General features: G+C 43.0%; 2 protein-coding genes across 5 annotated transcripts in view; one reads left to right on the top strand and one right to left on the bottom strand.

Moving 5' to 3' along the window:
• LOC147014708 (uncharacterized) overlaps positions 1-5,528 on the bottom strand; it is a 47,195-nt gene extending 41,667 nt beyond the window's left edge. Inside the window, exon 1 of the mRNA XM_085851448.1 lies at positions 5,449-5,528. Coding sequence (XP_085707574.1) covers positions 5,449-5,528 — 80 coding nt within the window. The remainder of the gene's footprint in view (positions 1-5,448) is intronic.
• LOC147014707 (homeobox protein Meis2-like) overlaps positions 1-16,268 on the top strand; it is a 268,684-nt gene that overhangs the window by 105,955 nt on the left and 146,461 nt on the right. For all 4 annotated transcript variants that reach the window (XM_085852856.1, XM_085852857.1, XM_085852855.1 and 1 more), the window contains exon 8: positions 7,502-7,647. In XM_085852856.1, coding sequence (XP_085708982.1) covers positions 7,502-7,647 — 146 coding nt within the window. The remainder of the gene's footprint in view (positions 1-7,501; positions 7,648-16,268) is intronic.

A 16,268-nucleotide genomic window follows, 5' to 3' on the forward strand; every position in this document is an offset into this window, starting at 1 on the left:
ATACATATATATATATATATATATATATATATATATATATATATATACATATACATATACATATACATATAAACAGATGTTTGGTACTACAGAACTTTAATATGGGTACAAACAAACACGACATAATAGTGACCGAAGCTTTTCATGCTGCACTCTTCAGGGTAAAAATTGTAGTACATGAAGAAGGAAGTGAAGGCGCATGCTTTATACGCAGGTCTCAATAAGGTAGATGCTGATTGGTTCAACCGTAATGACGGCACGGTTAATCTGAATGCCCATTGTTCGGCTCATCATCTTCACCTCAAGCTCCCATTGGCTGGAGCATTGGCTGGTTGCAAACGTCAATCATCGACGAACTCTGCTCCAGCCAATGGGAGCTCGAGGTGAAGATGATAAGCTGACCAATGGGCGTTCGGATTAACCGTGACGTCATTACGGTTGAACCAATCAGTGTCTACCTTATTGAGACCTGCGTATAAAGCACACGCCTTCACTTCCTTCTTCACTTGCTACAATTTTTACCCTGAAGAGTGCATCACGAAAAGCTTCGGTCACTATTATGTCGTGTTTGTTTGTATCCATATATAGATATATATGTAATTGACCCCTCCCACACTCCTCCAGCTGAATATGCTGCATAAAGCAACCCAAGAAGACTTACACAAGGTAAGTACTACGCTGTTTGAAAGCCTTCCCAGAGTTTCTCAACAACTATAAAGACGTTCACACATGAGAATCCCAATGCTCCCAAAACCAAACATGGAAGTTTTGAAATTAGCATTGCGATTCTCATGTGTGTACTATGTGTGAACGTCTGAATAGTTGTTGAGGAACTCTGGGAAGGGTTCGAAACAGCGTAGCACTTACCTTGTGTAAGTCTTCTTGGGTTGCTTTCTGCAGCTTATTCGGCTGGAGGAGTGTGGGAGGGGTCAATCATTTATATAATCCTCGCCACATGGGTGTAGTCGATTCGGTGATAGCTGATGAGCTATTCCCTCCATTCACAGGTGAGAGATGTGTGTGTGTGTGTGTCTGTGTCTGTGTCTGTGTCTGTGTCTGTGTCTGTGTCTGTGTCTGTGTCTGTGTCTGTGTCTGTGACTGTTGTTTCTTGACAACCACTGGTCCGATCTAATTGAAACTTACCAGGTATATTGCTGAGGACCTGAGTATGTGCCTTTTCAAGATTTGATATTAATCGGACAAGTGCTTCCCAAGTTATGGCCATTTATTTACCAAACCAATGACAAGACACGTTGCTGTGTAGGCGTGGCCAGTGGGGAAAGGGCGCCTTAGTTACCGTAGCATAGGAGTGCCAATGGTAAATGGCAGCGAATGTCATGGCAAGCAAAGACAGGGAGGTAAACTTGATTTTAATTTGCATTTTAATTAACTCTGTGTGTGTAAGTATCACAGCAGTTGTTACTTCAATGCAAGCGATAATTCGTGGAATGCATGTGAACATTCCGTACGGGCACGCACCACTTCCGGTCGTGATGACTTACTGTATTCTAATAATTTCTCGATTTCTTATGCGCATTTTTAGATAAACACAATGCCCCAATCCAGTCGTCGTTTTCGAGAGTGAAGGAATGGCCTGTGTGGTTGTTTGAGTGTTTTTTTGGGGGTGGGGGGTTTGCACGTACGGCCACGCGAGAGCGAAGGAACGGCCTGTGTGGTTGTTTGTGGCATGCGGTTTGAAAGTTATCTTGCCAAAACGAAGTTTTTGCAAGATATGTTCGTCAGCTTGTATGTTTTTTTTTTTGTCTGTAATCACATATAAAAAATTCTGCAGAGCACAGTAATCATTGGAAATTTTTGTAACTTCGCATATCAGAGGCCTATATAGGTCCCTTTCATAGGCATAGGTCCCTTTCAGTGCATAAAATTTTGAAGGTCAAGGTCAAAGGTCAAGGTCACTTGTCGCAAATCAGGGGAGTCGACAAAACCCTTATTTTTTGAGTAATTTTGATCGGATCGTCTTCAAACTTCATGGGAATATAGTTCATGGTCTGGCGCTCAGCTGATTAATTTTTGGTGGCGATTGGCCTTGACCTTCATGGTTAGCACCGAAGGTCAAACATATTTGACCCCAAGGTCAAATTTTCAAGTTTTAGGAACCATATCGTGTAGTACCTCAAATTGAACACCTCGATGAGTGCTTTCTAGATACGTCAAGCTTGAGACATTATGACGTCATTTGGTGACGTTATGAGGCAAACGCATATTTTTCATGGTTACTCTGTAGAACGGTTCTCATCGGAATCTCTCGTAGACAGATATTCCTCAAGGAGTCGCTCCTGGTGGATAGCAGCTCTGTTCACCTCAGTGTGACCTTAAAGAAGTCACACGTGGTCACCTTTTGGCAAGATACGGGTCACCCTGCGGGTGACATTGGTTTATTTTTTTTTTGCCTGTACGGCCACGCACGTACGGGTACGCACTGGTATATATATAAAAAAAATTTAATGACTCCTTTTTTCTTGCTGGATTGCAGATTTTTTCCTAGTATTCAGCAAAGACTCATAATCTATTATCCTCGTCCACTCAAATCCAGAACTTTACAGTTACATGCTTCTATTAATTTGTGGGGTTTTTCATGGGCTACACCTGAGTCAACCTTGAAACATGTTCTTATAGACCATTTGAGCTAAATTACAGGAGCTTGACATTTTCCTGTAGTTTTTGATAACACTGCCCTCAAACATATTACCCACTGCCAGTAAAGGATCATGCTGAAGAAGAATTGTTCCGTAGTAATCTCATTTGATCTCGCCTTTAAATAATTATTGGTAATCAAGATGGATTCTTTCAACTGTGTGTTGATTTTTAGAATAAGTCTTTCCTGTCGTGGGTGAGATAGATTGTGCTTATAAATGTCTAATTGAAAGTACATTACAACACCCATGATTAAACCAAGCCTAAAATAAAATGTCATGTATGCACAGGTGCACAGGTGCACAGGTGCACAGGTGCATTCATAATGTTTAATTATATTCAGCTGAATAAACTCGAAACTATTTTTTTCCCCTGTAGGGTGTTGATATGACTCAATGGTTTTAGAACGTTCACCATGATGACATGATTGAACTTCTCCAAGTTGCTGATTGGAACAAAATTAATAAAATGGTCATTCGCTTCAAATGAAAAAGATTTCTTACATTTAAGAAGGTTGAACAGGAACATTTTGTCATCTCTGAGGATATCGATTTTGGGAAATTATCTCCAGCATTTGATTTGCTTCAATACTCCATCTAAAAAAACTGAGGACTGAGGGTAAAAAACATGGAAGATATTAAAATACCTTGGTACGGAGGGAGTAAAAATGAGTGTTGAATAAAATGTTATTTATTCTATAAATCACTTGATGTCATACTGGGGAGCATTGCCTGCTATTGACCTTTGATGTCTCACGGCAAGGCCAAGGAGGTTCCAACTGAGATATCTCCAGCTCACTTCTTCAGCTTTATGTCGTTCAATAAATCTTTTGAGATAAATAAAGAGTAAAGTTTTCTGTAAATTAGACCACAATGAAGTCCACCATATATAGTATTTAACCTACAGTACGTATCCAGAGGATGCTCGGTCATCGTCGTCAAAGCTTCTCGAAGTAAGTGTGATTTTTGGTCATTTATGAAGATGCATTACCTCTTCATGCCTATCCCAAGATATCCAGAGGACATTATTAGTTATGTTGTGACGTGGACTGGCACCCCACTGAGAGTAGAGAGGACAGGGCAGGCAGGAGATCACCACCTTTCTGAAGATCATTCATGAGCCAGCTGAGTTTTTTTATCCACAATCTTAGAACGCAACATAGCAATTAATGCATGGTGTTGGCTTAATGGTTAGTGTCGTGGGCTTGGGATCCGAAGTTCAAATACCACTTGGTTGTTAAATTAATACCAGGTGGGGTTGACTCTGCCTGTCATTCTTCTGAGGTCGGCAAAATGAGTGCCAGCTTGCAGGTATCCTGTGTCGGAGTGGCGACCCGTCCAGGATTGTGTCCAATAGCCAAGGAGACTGCTTAGGCAGCACCAACGCTCTGTGCAGTGTCTGTTCCCAATGGATGGATGGAACATAGCAATTCACCTGAAATGAGCTGGATTTGCAAAAGTTTGGAATCCAAATCCTTCTGTGTTCACTTGGATTTGGTTCCATAACCTCTGTTATGCTACACTATTATCATTACCAATAGGCTACCATTTCCTGCTTTATAGAATAGACTAACAAATGACCTCTTTTTGTCTTTTGAAATTTTCTATGATCTGGGCTGCACTCATAAGACCTTTCAAAAGTTATATTAAGTGTTTGCTACGGGTGGATCTGTAACTGCCACAGGAGGATTTTATTTGATGTCTATGCAAGGATATGTTGAATTGTTGTTGTTCCTTTACAATGAAACAGAAGACAAAGAAGGAACCCGAATCAGTAAAGAGCAAAGATGGAGTCATCAGGAGGAACCTGGATAGGATTCTGGTTTCAGCAGCTACTCCACAGCTCTCAAACCCAACCAGGCACAGCCAAGTGAGCCTTACAGAAAAAAATTCTGCAAGAATTCACTTCTCCTTAGAGATAGATGACAAATGAGAGGAATATTCAATATGAAAGAGAAGAAAAAGCAGGAATTAAAATGAATAAAGAGAATTATGAAAACAAAATAAAATAAAAATTTGAAAGAAATGTGAAAGGAACAAAGAACAAAGATGTCGGGAAGAACCCAGACAGATATATTTCAGCAGTTACTCCCCAAGCTCAAACGCAGTAACAGGTACAAGCTCCCAGCCAAAGGTCCTTCTGGACCTCTTTTTGCTCTGTCAATGCTCTGCATTGCAACTTTCCATTCAACCTGAATGTCTATTTCAATTGTCCAGCCTTTGTCTTTCGTTTGCAACTTGTTCTACAGTCTAGTCTACTGACGACGCTGTGAATACAGAGATGGAATATTTTAACCCAATACTGATGAGTTACAAGTTGGTTAGCAGGATATCTTGTGGGTGTGCACACTCACATCTGAGCTGTCTAGCCTGGGTTTGAATGTCGGTCCAGTTATGAAATGTCATCCTGGTCTCTCACATGCAGTGCAGTCCATCGGGAAGAATGGTAAGCCGGAGGATCCATCTGCCAACACTGGTCATTGGTGGGCACCAAAGATTCTACGGTGTCTTTCCCCGAAGAATAGGCGAGTTATCACCGACACTTTGAACAAATTACAAATCACTGCATCTTCAGTTGAACATCAGGCCTGGCCAGCCAATTCGTGAAAGTTTTTCAACTACGTCTTTCACCAGCTGACCCTACGGGAATGTGGAAATAATTGTGACCATTAAAAGTAGTCTAGTAGTAGTAGTAGTAGTAGTCATATACAAATGAGTTAGAAGTATGTAATGTAGTTGTTATTCCTCCATCCTCCATTGTCCCCTCCTCCAATATCATGTGTTGTTAACTAACCTCACTTGCCCATACACATGTTCAAAAGTCATATTAACCTGGTTTTCCTTTACAAAGAGCACACTGTATTTGGTGTGCATCTTAAACTCGATTGATCCAGATTGATTACAGTTCACATTTTAATTAACCCTTATTTGTGAGTGGTTAATCTGTTAATGGATGCTCATAAAATGCAAAGGATGTGCAATAGATTTGTTTCTCAACCATCTTGCCTCGCTAATGAGGAAGTTGTAATCAAAGTGGCATTCTCAGAGAACGTTGTTGAAGTATTATTTTGTACTTTTACTGCATGTGATTATTGCATGTTTTCACATGGTCCCAATGGATGGATGGAACGTAGCAATTCACCTTCTCGTTGTGGTGAATCTGAAACAATGTAATTATCATTCTGTTTTTGTTACGATATGATATAATGTATTATTTGTGATGACACTTCTGGGCATGTGCTTTCACGGTCACATCTCAAACAGGTTATTTATTTGGCAAAACTATGCATTGTTAACTAGAACGGGACTCGGTAGAGCGCAAACCTCCTCCAGGCTGAACAGTTTTCATTTTGTATCCCATTGATAGACTGGATCTGCATCCGGACCTCAACCAAAAATCGAATCGGCTTGTTCGTGTCACGGATCCAATTCTTCCACCAACTTTGTCAGAATCTGTGCATAACTTTTTTGAGATATCGTGCTTTATATCGTTTTTGGCTCCATCTATCAATGATCAAGAATCACTTAAAATAATTTTTTTTAAATTCCTTATCCTGATCCGGATTCAGATCTTCACCAAAATCAAATCAATTCATCACACTTCCAACCTGTCCACCAATTTTCGTCTGAATCTGTCCAAAACATTTTGAGATATCCTGCTCACAGCCAAACAGACAGGGGTGAAAACATAAACTCCGTCCACCTTTAGTGGTGGAGGAAATTGCATCATACATCCAATTACATCATACATCAGTGCCCTCTTGCCTGCCTATCTGCGTTCCTGTTTGAAAAATCAACTTCAAACAATGTTTCGGATGTTATATTTTGGTTCGGATGTACATTATTCATCCATCTATTTTGCTTCCTTTGGCTTTACCTGACCACATACAGTATCAGTTGTTGCTCTTCGAATCCATGCCCTTTCCAGAGAGTCGGTGCTGTTAAAGTAATCTCAGGGCAAGGAATACACGTGTTGGTGTGGCATAATCTCCCCAAGTAGTAGTTCAGTATCATTTGTGCCCATAATGTGCACATATTGCTCCATCCAAAATCACATGAGATGTGCATCCATTTTAATTTAATAACTTGCATACTGGTATCACATATTTATGCAAGTAAACGAATGAAGATGTTTTTCTTAATAAAGATGGATTGGACAGTTATTCACAGTTGGATGATATACCCCAAGCAATAAGTTCCTTTGTTACGCGCTAGCTTTGAAATACGATCAGGAGTTGAGAAGATCAAGTCAGACATAAGACGGAAGTCAAAAGCTCAGCTGTTTGTCCATGGCAAACTTGGCCAAACAAGAGTGCGGTTTGGACGGCTTTGAAAGCCCATGAGGCTAAAAACGAAAACGCCATTCTCACCATGTGTTGCTGTAGTGTACACTCATGGTCTGCCCTTGAGACGGATGCAGTATTTGGCAGGGTTTGGCCGAGAGAAGCTGAGACCCCAGACCCCAGACATTGTGTGGACATTTGTTGCAGACAAGAAGTCATTCTTTAAAGGAAATGATAGATATTTGATAGTCTTAAGAACTTGATATATCATCATCTCTGATCTCTTCCTGAGATTTCCCACTGCATTTTTCCTTCCAGATGTTTCCTTTATTTAGGCGCAATGAAAATTGCTTATCAGCCTTCCTGAAGATCCTTTACAATTTAGCCTCTTCATTCATGACAAGTAACTACTAACTTTGCATCTTTTTTGATTACGTTACATGATTGTAGCTATAATGAATAAAGCCTGTGCGGACACCAAAGACCGATTGAGTTCAATCATTTGGGGATGTGATGAACCAGAAAGAGCACCTCAATAAGAAGCATTCCCTTTGTGTTCCCCAGGTGATGGTATGGACAACAGTGTAGCGTCAGAGGGAACGGGAGATGATGATGATCCCGACAAGGATAAGAAACGACAGAAGAAGCGTGGAATCTTCCCCAAGGTGGCGACCAACATAATGCGTGCATGGCTGTTCCAGCATCTCTCGGTAAGTTATGTTTGTGATGTGAAATGCCAAGTGATCAATTTTGATGTTTAGTGTGTGCGTGCGTGCGTGCGTGCGTGCGTGTGTGCGTGCGTGCGTGCGTGCGCGCGTGTGCATATATATATATATATATATATATATATATATATATATATATATATATATATATATATATATATATATATATATATATATATATATATATATATATATATATATATATATATATATATATATATATATATATATATATATATATATATATATATATATATACATACAGTCAGGCCCAAAAGTTTGCACACACTTGAGCAGAATACAATTGACTTCCATTTATACCTCTTTTCTCAACAATAATCATAATTCTTTCCATTCCTTGAACAATTTCAACCATTCTCCCCTGCTTATATCAAGGGTTTCTGCAACTTTTGTACTTTGGATGATTTTATTCACAGTTTAATTCATGATGTGACAAAAATAGCGGGTCAAAAGTTTACATATATCAAGGTGACTTGTTGCATGATTGGCTTTCGAAAGGCCTAGAATGTTCTGAAATGGCCTTCTATCACTTGTATTCTGTCCCCCACTTTCTGCTGATTATAATTGTTATGTAATCGGTCAGCAAGTGCTCCCATGGCTGTATAACGGGGCCGAGGTTTCCTATTCAGGCCCTATTTCCACTTGAGCCAGCATGGGGAAGGCAAAAGAATACTCTGAACACCTGAGAAAGAGCATTATCCAGTTGCACAAGTCAGGGACTTCTTTCGGGGCCATATATAGGCAAGTAAAGGTGCCACAGTCATCTGTCCAGACGATTGTGCAGAAGTATAGGGACCTAGGGACAACCAAGATCCTTCCAAGGTCAGGTTATGTGTGGGAGCATGCGCCAGAGCAGCACGTCGCTGCGTCCACTTTCCGCCGGTACTCCAGGGGCTTCCATCTGGCCATCCCCCAGGCAGGTGCCTGGCCCATCCCGATCAACCTGCTGCAACCACGAGGCACGTGGTCGGCCCATTGGCCTCCTCCACTCACAAGGCTCCCTCGCTGAGGGAATGTGGTGAGCAGGATCAGCGTCAGGAAAACAAGCCACATGTCCATACAGCCACAGTTGAAGCTCACGGACTATGCAGGTAATAAATCTCATTTGGGTCTCTCGCAGCAACCGCTCGTTGGACACAAAGTCCGACCAGCGATAGCCAAGGATTCTCCAAAGAGACCTGGTACCAAAGGAATTAAGTCTCCGTTTCAGATCCTTGGTCAGAGTCCAAGTCTCACATCCATAGAGCAAGACTGGAAGCACCAAGGACCTGAATCAGACTTTGGTCCTCCCGCACAGGTACCGGCAGCCCCACACCCCATTATCCAGTGAATCAATGACTCCCCAGGCCTGACCCAGACGTCTATTGACCTCTGACTCACAGCCAGCAGAGACATGAATATCACTGCCAAGGTAAGTGAATCTCTCCATGACCTCAACATGCTCACCACAAACAGGCACAGACAGGACAGCAGCATCCAAGATGTTCTTGAAAGCCTGGATCTTATTTTTGACCCAGGAAACCCGTAATCCCAGTGGCTCCAACTCCTCATTCAGCACCTGGAGGGCCCCCAAAAGGATATCTAAAGTCTCCGCAAAGATGACTGAATCATCTGCGAAATCAAGGTCAGAGATCTTGACATTCCCAAACGATGCACTGAAGTTTGATCTCTCCGAAATCATCCCTAGAATCCAGTCCATACAAGTGCTGAAAAGTGTATGGGCCAGTACACACCCCTGACGAACTCCAGTAATAACTGGAAATAAGTCAGAGATGGTAAAACCACATCTCACAGCACTCTCAGTACCAGAGTGGAGTTCAGCCTTCAGATCGATCAGTTTTGGTGGCACCCCACGAAGACCAAGAATCCTCCAGAGGGCATCCCGATTCACTGAATCGAACGCTTTACAGAGATCAACATAGGCTGCAAGCCGCACCTGCCGAAACGCTTGTCTGCATTCGGTGAGGACCCGAAGAGTAAGGATACGGTCAATCGTTGACCTCTTTGGTGTAAAGCCTGACTGCTCTGGACGCTGGTGCTCAAGCAGATGGTGGCGAACCCTATCAAGAATTATCCGAGCAAAGACTTTGCCCGGCACTGAGAGCAGCGTCACCCCTCAGTAGTTGTTGCAGTCTTGGTGGTCACCCTTCCTTTCCAGAGAGGGACAACAAGGCTCCTCTTCCAGTCAGTTGGGATGATGCCTGTGTTCCAGGCAGAGCACAGAACTGCATGCAATGACAGGAGTGCAGCATTTCCACCAGCCTTGAGAAGTTCAGCATGGATACCACAGATCCCTGGAGCTTTACCCCATTTCAACCGGTTCACCGCAACCTGTGTTTCCACAAGCGAAGGTGGACCACAGTTGATTGGAGGGTCAGCAACAGGGATTGTAACATCCCTGACGTCCAACTCAACAGCTGGTGGATCAGTCTAGTACAACCGCTCAAAGTAACCGGCCCAGCGGGCCTTCACTTTGGACTCCTCTGTCAAGAGCCTACAACCCTCTGCTCCAACTGCAGTGCTCCGAGAGATGGGCTTGGATGAACGCAATGCGCGAATTCCCCTGTAAGCAGGACGAGAATCACTTGACCACAGGTGATGCTCTACCCCCTCACAGATTCCTTAGAAGCCTGGTGTTGGCTCAGTGGTTAGGGTGGTGGCTTGGGATCCTAGTGTCCTGAGTTCAAGCCCCGTCGGCCACTGAATTAATACACCAGGGGGTTGACTCAGCCCATTATCCTTCCGAGGTTGGCGAAATGAGTTCCAGTTCCAGTGTATGTACTGGTAGAGGGGCACTGCATCAGCGACACAATCACGCTTCAAGAAATGATTGCTACCCCGGCAGCTAAGCTGCCATACGACCACCACAGATTCCTCGCACATAGGCCTCCTTGTCCATCCTTAGTGCACGTGCCGTTTTACGCCTCAGCTCCCTGAACAGCTCAGCTCTGCCATTCAGCTCGCCCTGTGACTCTGGTCAATGGTATCCAGTGTCCCTTGAGAGACAAAATTCTTCTTTTCCCTATGGCGAGTTCCATGACATCCACCGGCAACATCCAGCCTAGGCTGGTATGGTGCCATTCTCCTGGATTTAAGGTGCAACTTCAGAGTTGCTTCAACAAGCCGGTAGTCATTATTGAGGAACTGAACACTCCGGTAGACCCTGCAGTTCTGGATCATCCTCCAGTGACCATCAACGAGGACATGGTCAATCTTCTTTGCCACACCGACAGCGTTGGAATACCAAGTCCAACGATGAGCTTCTGGGCACTGAAACCATGAACCGGCCTCCCAAAGTCCATGACTTCTTGCAAAGTCAAGGAACTTCATGCTATTCTGGTTCATAGTTTCTGACCCGTGGAGACCAACACATGTCTCATAACCATCCCTATCAGTTCCAGTCGATACATTTAAATCCCCAAGACTAGAAGTGTATCTCGTCTAAGGCACTGATCAACCACAGACTCGAGTGTGGCATCAAATGCATCCTTCACAGTGAGATCACTCGCCTCAGTCGGAGCATTGACAGAGACCAGGGAAATGACACCTAAGGAGTGACGAATCCTTCGTTTCATAATACGCTCGTTGACCGGTGTTACGTCAATTATTATTAGAGTCAGCTTATTGGACACAGCTACAGCAACTCCTTGGGTATGGTAACCATCAGAGCGACCAGACCAATAGTAGGTGTAACCACCCACCATTATCTCACCGCAATCCGGTCTCCGAACCTCAGAGAGTGCTGCAATACTGATGTCCAAACGCTTCAGCTCAGATGATAACAGAGACAGGTGATCATCCTCTCTTAGGGATAGGATATTCCAGGCACCCACCCGAAGGGCCCGCCTCAGGTTAACTCAAGGATTCCGCCGTCTGGTGGACGACACCTCAGTACCACTCCGCCACACTCTCCCGCAAGCTGACCCGGGAATGTTACCCCATGGTTTCCCTCCTATCATCAAAGATTGGGGGTCCCGAAGGCTTTGCCCCAATCCCGTCATCCGGTGAGCTGCCCTGCGAAGGAAAGCTGCACAGGAGGTACTCCCACGGAGTGAGTTTTCAGATTTCTTTGCTTTTTTGTGTTTTGCGGAATGAAGGGTTTTATGGTGGTCGGAGTGCAAATCCTGCCACCAACCTCCTAATTAGTAACCCAACTGCAGGAGGACGTCCGCAGACACAGTTGGGCACTAGATATGGATGGCTGTTGGCTCACAAGGAGCTCCTCCGCCCTTTGACAGGTTTTGTTTTTAATCCTGCTGGGAGTCGATATCTAAACACCCTCCTCACCAAAAAACCAGGTGGGGGAGACTGTTTAGTCTCCGACAACCCGACCATGGAACAGGTTAGTACAGGTTTACATGATACCTCTGTAGCAAGTCACAGATCTAATCTGGCCAAGATCAGGCTGGAAGTACAAGTTGACACCAACCGATGAGAGGGCATTGGTCAGAAAGGTATGCTTCAACCCCAAGACTACCAAGAAACACCTGTGCCAAGAATTGGAGGCTTCAGGGACGAAGATTTCACTGTCCACCATCCAGAGGATCCTGCACCGAAATGGACGAAGAGGCTGCAGAACACGAAGGAAGCCCCTCCTTCAAAAACGCCACTGCGAAGCCTGGCTGAAATATGCAAGAAAGCACAAGGACAAAGATAGAGGCTACTGGCGGAGTGTCCTTTGGTTTGATGAAACCAAGATGGAACTTTTCGGCCACAATGACCAACAGTACGTCTGGCAAGAGAAGGGAGAGGCCTTCAAACCGAAGAACGCAATACCCATGGTGAAGCATGGTGGTGACGGCATGCTATGGGGATGTTTTGCTGCTAATGGTGTAGGAGCACTGTATAAGATCGATAGCACAATGAAGAAGGAAGACTACTTGGAAATTCTCCAAGGGAACCTGAAGCAGTCTGCTCGAAAGCTGAACCTCGGACGACGCTGGACCTTCCAATATGACAACGACCCAAAGCATACTTCCAAGTTGGTTGCTGGATGGCTTCAGCAGAACACGGTTGATATTTTGGAATGGCCAGCTCAAAGCCCGGACTTAAATCCAATGGAGAATTTGTTGACGGAATTGAAAAAGAGAGTGCAAAAGAGGAAACCCACCAATTTGACTGAACTCTACCAACACTGTCAAGAAGAATTGGTGGGTTAAAATACCTTCAGAGAATTGTAAGAAGCTGATTGATGGTTATCCTTCAAGACTGACTGAAGTTCTAAAGGTTAAAGGCGATGCAACAAAGTTGTTGTTCGTCTTTCGGCTGCTCCCGTTAGGGGTCGCCACAGCGGATCATCCTTTATGATCCGCATAGTGATTTGGCACAGGTTTTACGCCGGATGCCCTTCCTGACGCAACCCTGGTCGCCTCTGATGACACAGGGATAAGGATTGGGTTTCGCCACGATTCCAGGCTGCCCTACACCCTCTCATAACGCGGCCCAGTGCAGAGCTCCCATCCTCAAGCGATCCTCCAACCCAAGCCTCCGAGTAGCCGGATTACAGGCTCACGCCACGACGCCCGGTGCGATGCAACAAAGTATTAGACAATATTAGAGTGTGCTGTATGTAAACTTTTGTCCCGCGATTTTTGTAGCATCATGAATTAAACTATGAATAAAATCATCCAAAGTACAAAAGTTGCAGAAACTTTTGATAGAAATAAAGGAGAATGGTTGAAATTGTTCAAGGAATGGAAAGAATTATGATTATTGTACAGAAAAGAGGTATAAATGGAAGTCAACTGTATTCTGCTCAAGTGTGTGTAAACTTTTGGGCCCAACTGCATGCATATATATATATATATATATATATATATATATATATATATATATATATATATATATATATATATATATATATATATATATATATATATATATATATATATATATATATATATATATATATATATATGTCGCCATTTACACATTAGCTGCATTATATGAAGATGTCTGAGAAATATCATGGAAGTTGCTTGGAGTGCTGTCAAAGGCTTATTAAAGCATTAGGTGATCACCATGTTAGGAATGATTTACATTTGAAAGCCGCTTGATCTTTGTGTTCCTATTTTTAAAGAAAGGTGGTTGATTGAAATGAGGCCGAGTTTAAACTCGAGGGGCCAGAACTTTTCTGTTTCTCTGCGTCAAAACCAGTGAAAGGCACACCCAGGCATCTACATGAGAAATTCAATTGCTTGTGGCTGACTTCATTACTTTATCTAAGTATGCTGTGTTGTAATTAAAGAATGTGTGATATATTTTATGGAGATCATATCGTGTGAACACAGAATGTTTGTCAGGTGTTTACAAGCACTGAAATTGATTCCCAACCTGAGTATAAACTGGCAGATTGGTGTTTCACAGGCAAGGCATTGCATCACAAAGTGTGTCCTCCCTTGGATGGGCAATAAGCAAGAGACCTGTCTGCTATCATCAGTTAGTAGACGTTAAAGATCCCACAATGTGTTTCAATGAGGATTATGCGAGTTGTTGCCAGCACACTGAACAAATTCCAAATGCTTGCCTCCTTCAGTCGAAAGTCAGGGACAGGGACGTGTTCCGTGAGCAAGCGGCTTGCTTACTACTCGCCAAGCAGCTTGCTTGATTCAAAGCACTCAAGACAGCATCCAACGGAATTGAGTGCTCTGCACCGCTTAACAACATGGTGGTCTCCAATGTAAACGGTGCTATCATGACACTCGAGCAAGTGCTGTCTGGGCTGTCGTTTTCAGTTTTATTCGACCCACTTGTAAGAACTTCCCCAAATGAATTAATTGTGCCAGCAGCAGTTACAGAGGATATTTGGAACAGGAAAAGAAGGAAAGAAATAGGAAGTTAGAGGGTGGAACCCCCCCCCCCCCAACCAAGCTTATTTTGGGAAGGGGTGAAGATGAAGGGGGTTTTGCATGTTTCTAGATTTTAAAGACTTAGGGTGGAAAATATAAGTAACAATAAAAATATGAAATTCACTTTTTAATATCATCCTCTGTGACAGGAAAATTGAAGATATAGCAACCAATCATTTTGAATTTGACTCCAGTGAACATTTTTGTTACATTACGGAGGTGTTCCGTTCCCAAGCAGTTCACTTACTGCTCGCCAAGCACCTTACTTAAATGGCTGGCTTGGCAAGCAATGACAACTAATCGCAAACCGCTTGCAAACACAACATGCCACAGGCCTGGTCAGCCAGTTCGTGAAAGACTTTAGCCAAGAGTGCACATTCTAAGAGTTTTCTACACCAACTCAAAAGGGCCTAGGAGGGTACAAGCTGCATCTATGTTGTGAAAATCGCAGAATACGAAATACATTTTATTAATGCTGAAAAAAAAAAACGTACAATAACAAGCTACCACCATACCACAATGGCCATTAAGAAGTGCATGGAGACAAACTCGATGAACAGACATTTGCTGGATATCTTAAGATGCAAGTATTCTATTTTTCGGATCACTAATTTGTATAACTAGATTCACCAGCTCCCTTTGGGAGCATTGGCAAGTCCTCTCTCTCCCCCTTGCGAGGGGAGGGAGAGTTGTATGCCCATAACGTGACCCTGTGTATAACCAACACATGCAAAATTTGGGGGAGATCAGGTCAAAACCATGTCGTCTCTCCCCCCCCCGCTCCCCCATCACAGGGTGGGGGGGGATTTTTCCATTGTGCCTATGACCTGACCCCTGGGTACGATCAACAAGTATGCAAAATTTTTGTGAAGATCGGGCAAACCTTGTTTTTTCGATTATTTTCAGATGTACATACATACATACATACATACATACAAACATACATACATACATACATACATACAAACATAGAATTGCCTTATTATCTTGCCAAACGCAGAGCGTTTTGCAAAATCTGTTTTTTCGTCGGTTTGTTTGTGTATTTATTTTTTTGCTACAATTGATTTTCAAGTTTCAACTAGCTCTGTAGATCACAGTTTTCGTGCAATCGCTCTCAAACTTGATATGTATACTCGTGAGCGCAATAGCTTTCGACACACTAAATGTTGAAGGTCAAGGTCAAAGGTCAAGGTCACCAGAAGGTCAAACATCAAAATCAACGAAACCCTTAACTTTTGAGTAATTTTTATCAGATCATCTCCAAACTTGGTGGATATATAGTATATCGATAGGCGCTCAGCTGATTCGTTTTTGGTGGCGATCGGCCTTGACCTTCATGGTTAGCGCCTAAGGTCGAAGTTGACGATCATGAAGGTCATTTTTAAATCTTTGACTAACAATATCGAGTAGGACCTCAAATTGAAGCCCAAGAAGAGTGCTTTTCAGATATAGCTATAATTTGACGACAGAATCTTTTGCTGATGTCATTGACGATATAAATATTTTTGTTTTTGGCAAGATAACCTTCAGGTTAAACTGTGAATAAAAGGTTCGGGCGAGTTTAACATAGTAGGATGTGTATTGCTGCAAATACAAAATGCACAGTCTTTGGTTCAGGAGTATTGTATTTGTGGATTAGTAGCTGTGGCTGCATAACCAAGGAAGAATGGATATTGGCAGGCCATTGAGTTCAGTCAGGAATTTTTACTTTGACTTTTGTGAAGCATTTTACTTTGA

Source organism: Eptatretus burgeri, chromosome 13 (assembly GCF_056783735.1).
Source record: "Eptatretus burgeri isolate ZD-2024b chromosome 13, Ebu_testis_v1, whole genome shotgun sequence".
Lineage (NCBI taxonomy): Eukaryota > Metazoa > Chordata > Myxini > Myxiniformes > Myxinidae > Eptatretus > Eptatretus burgeri.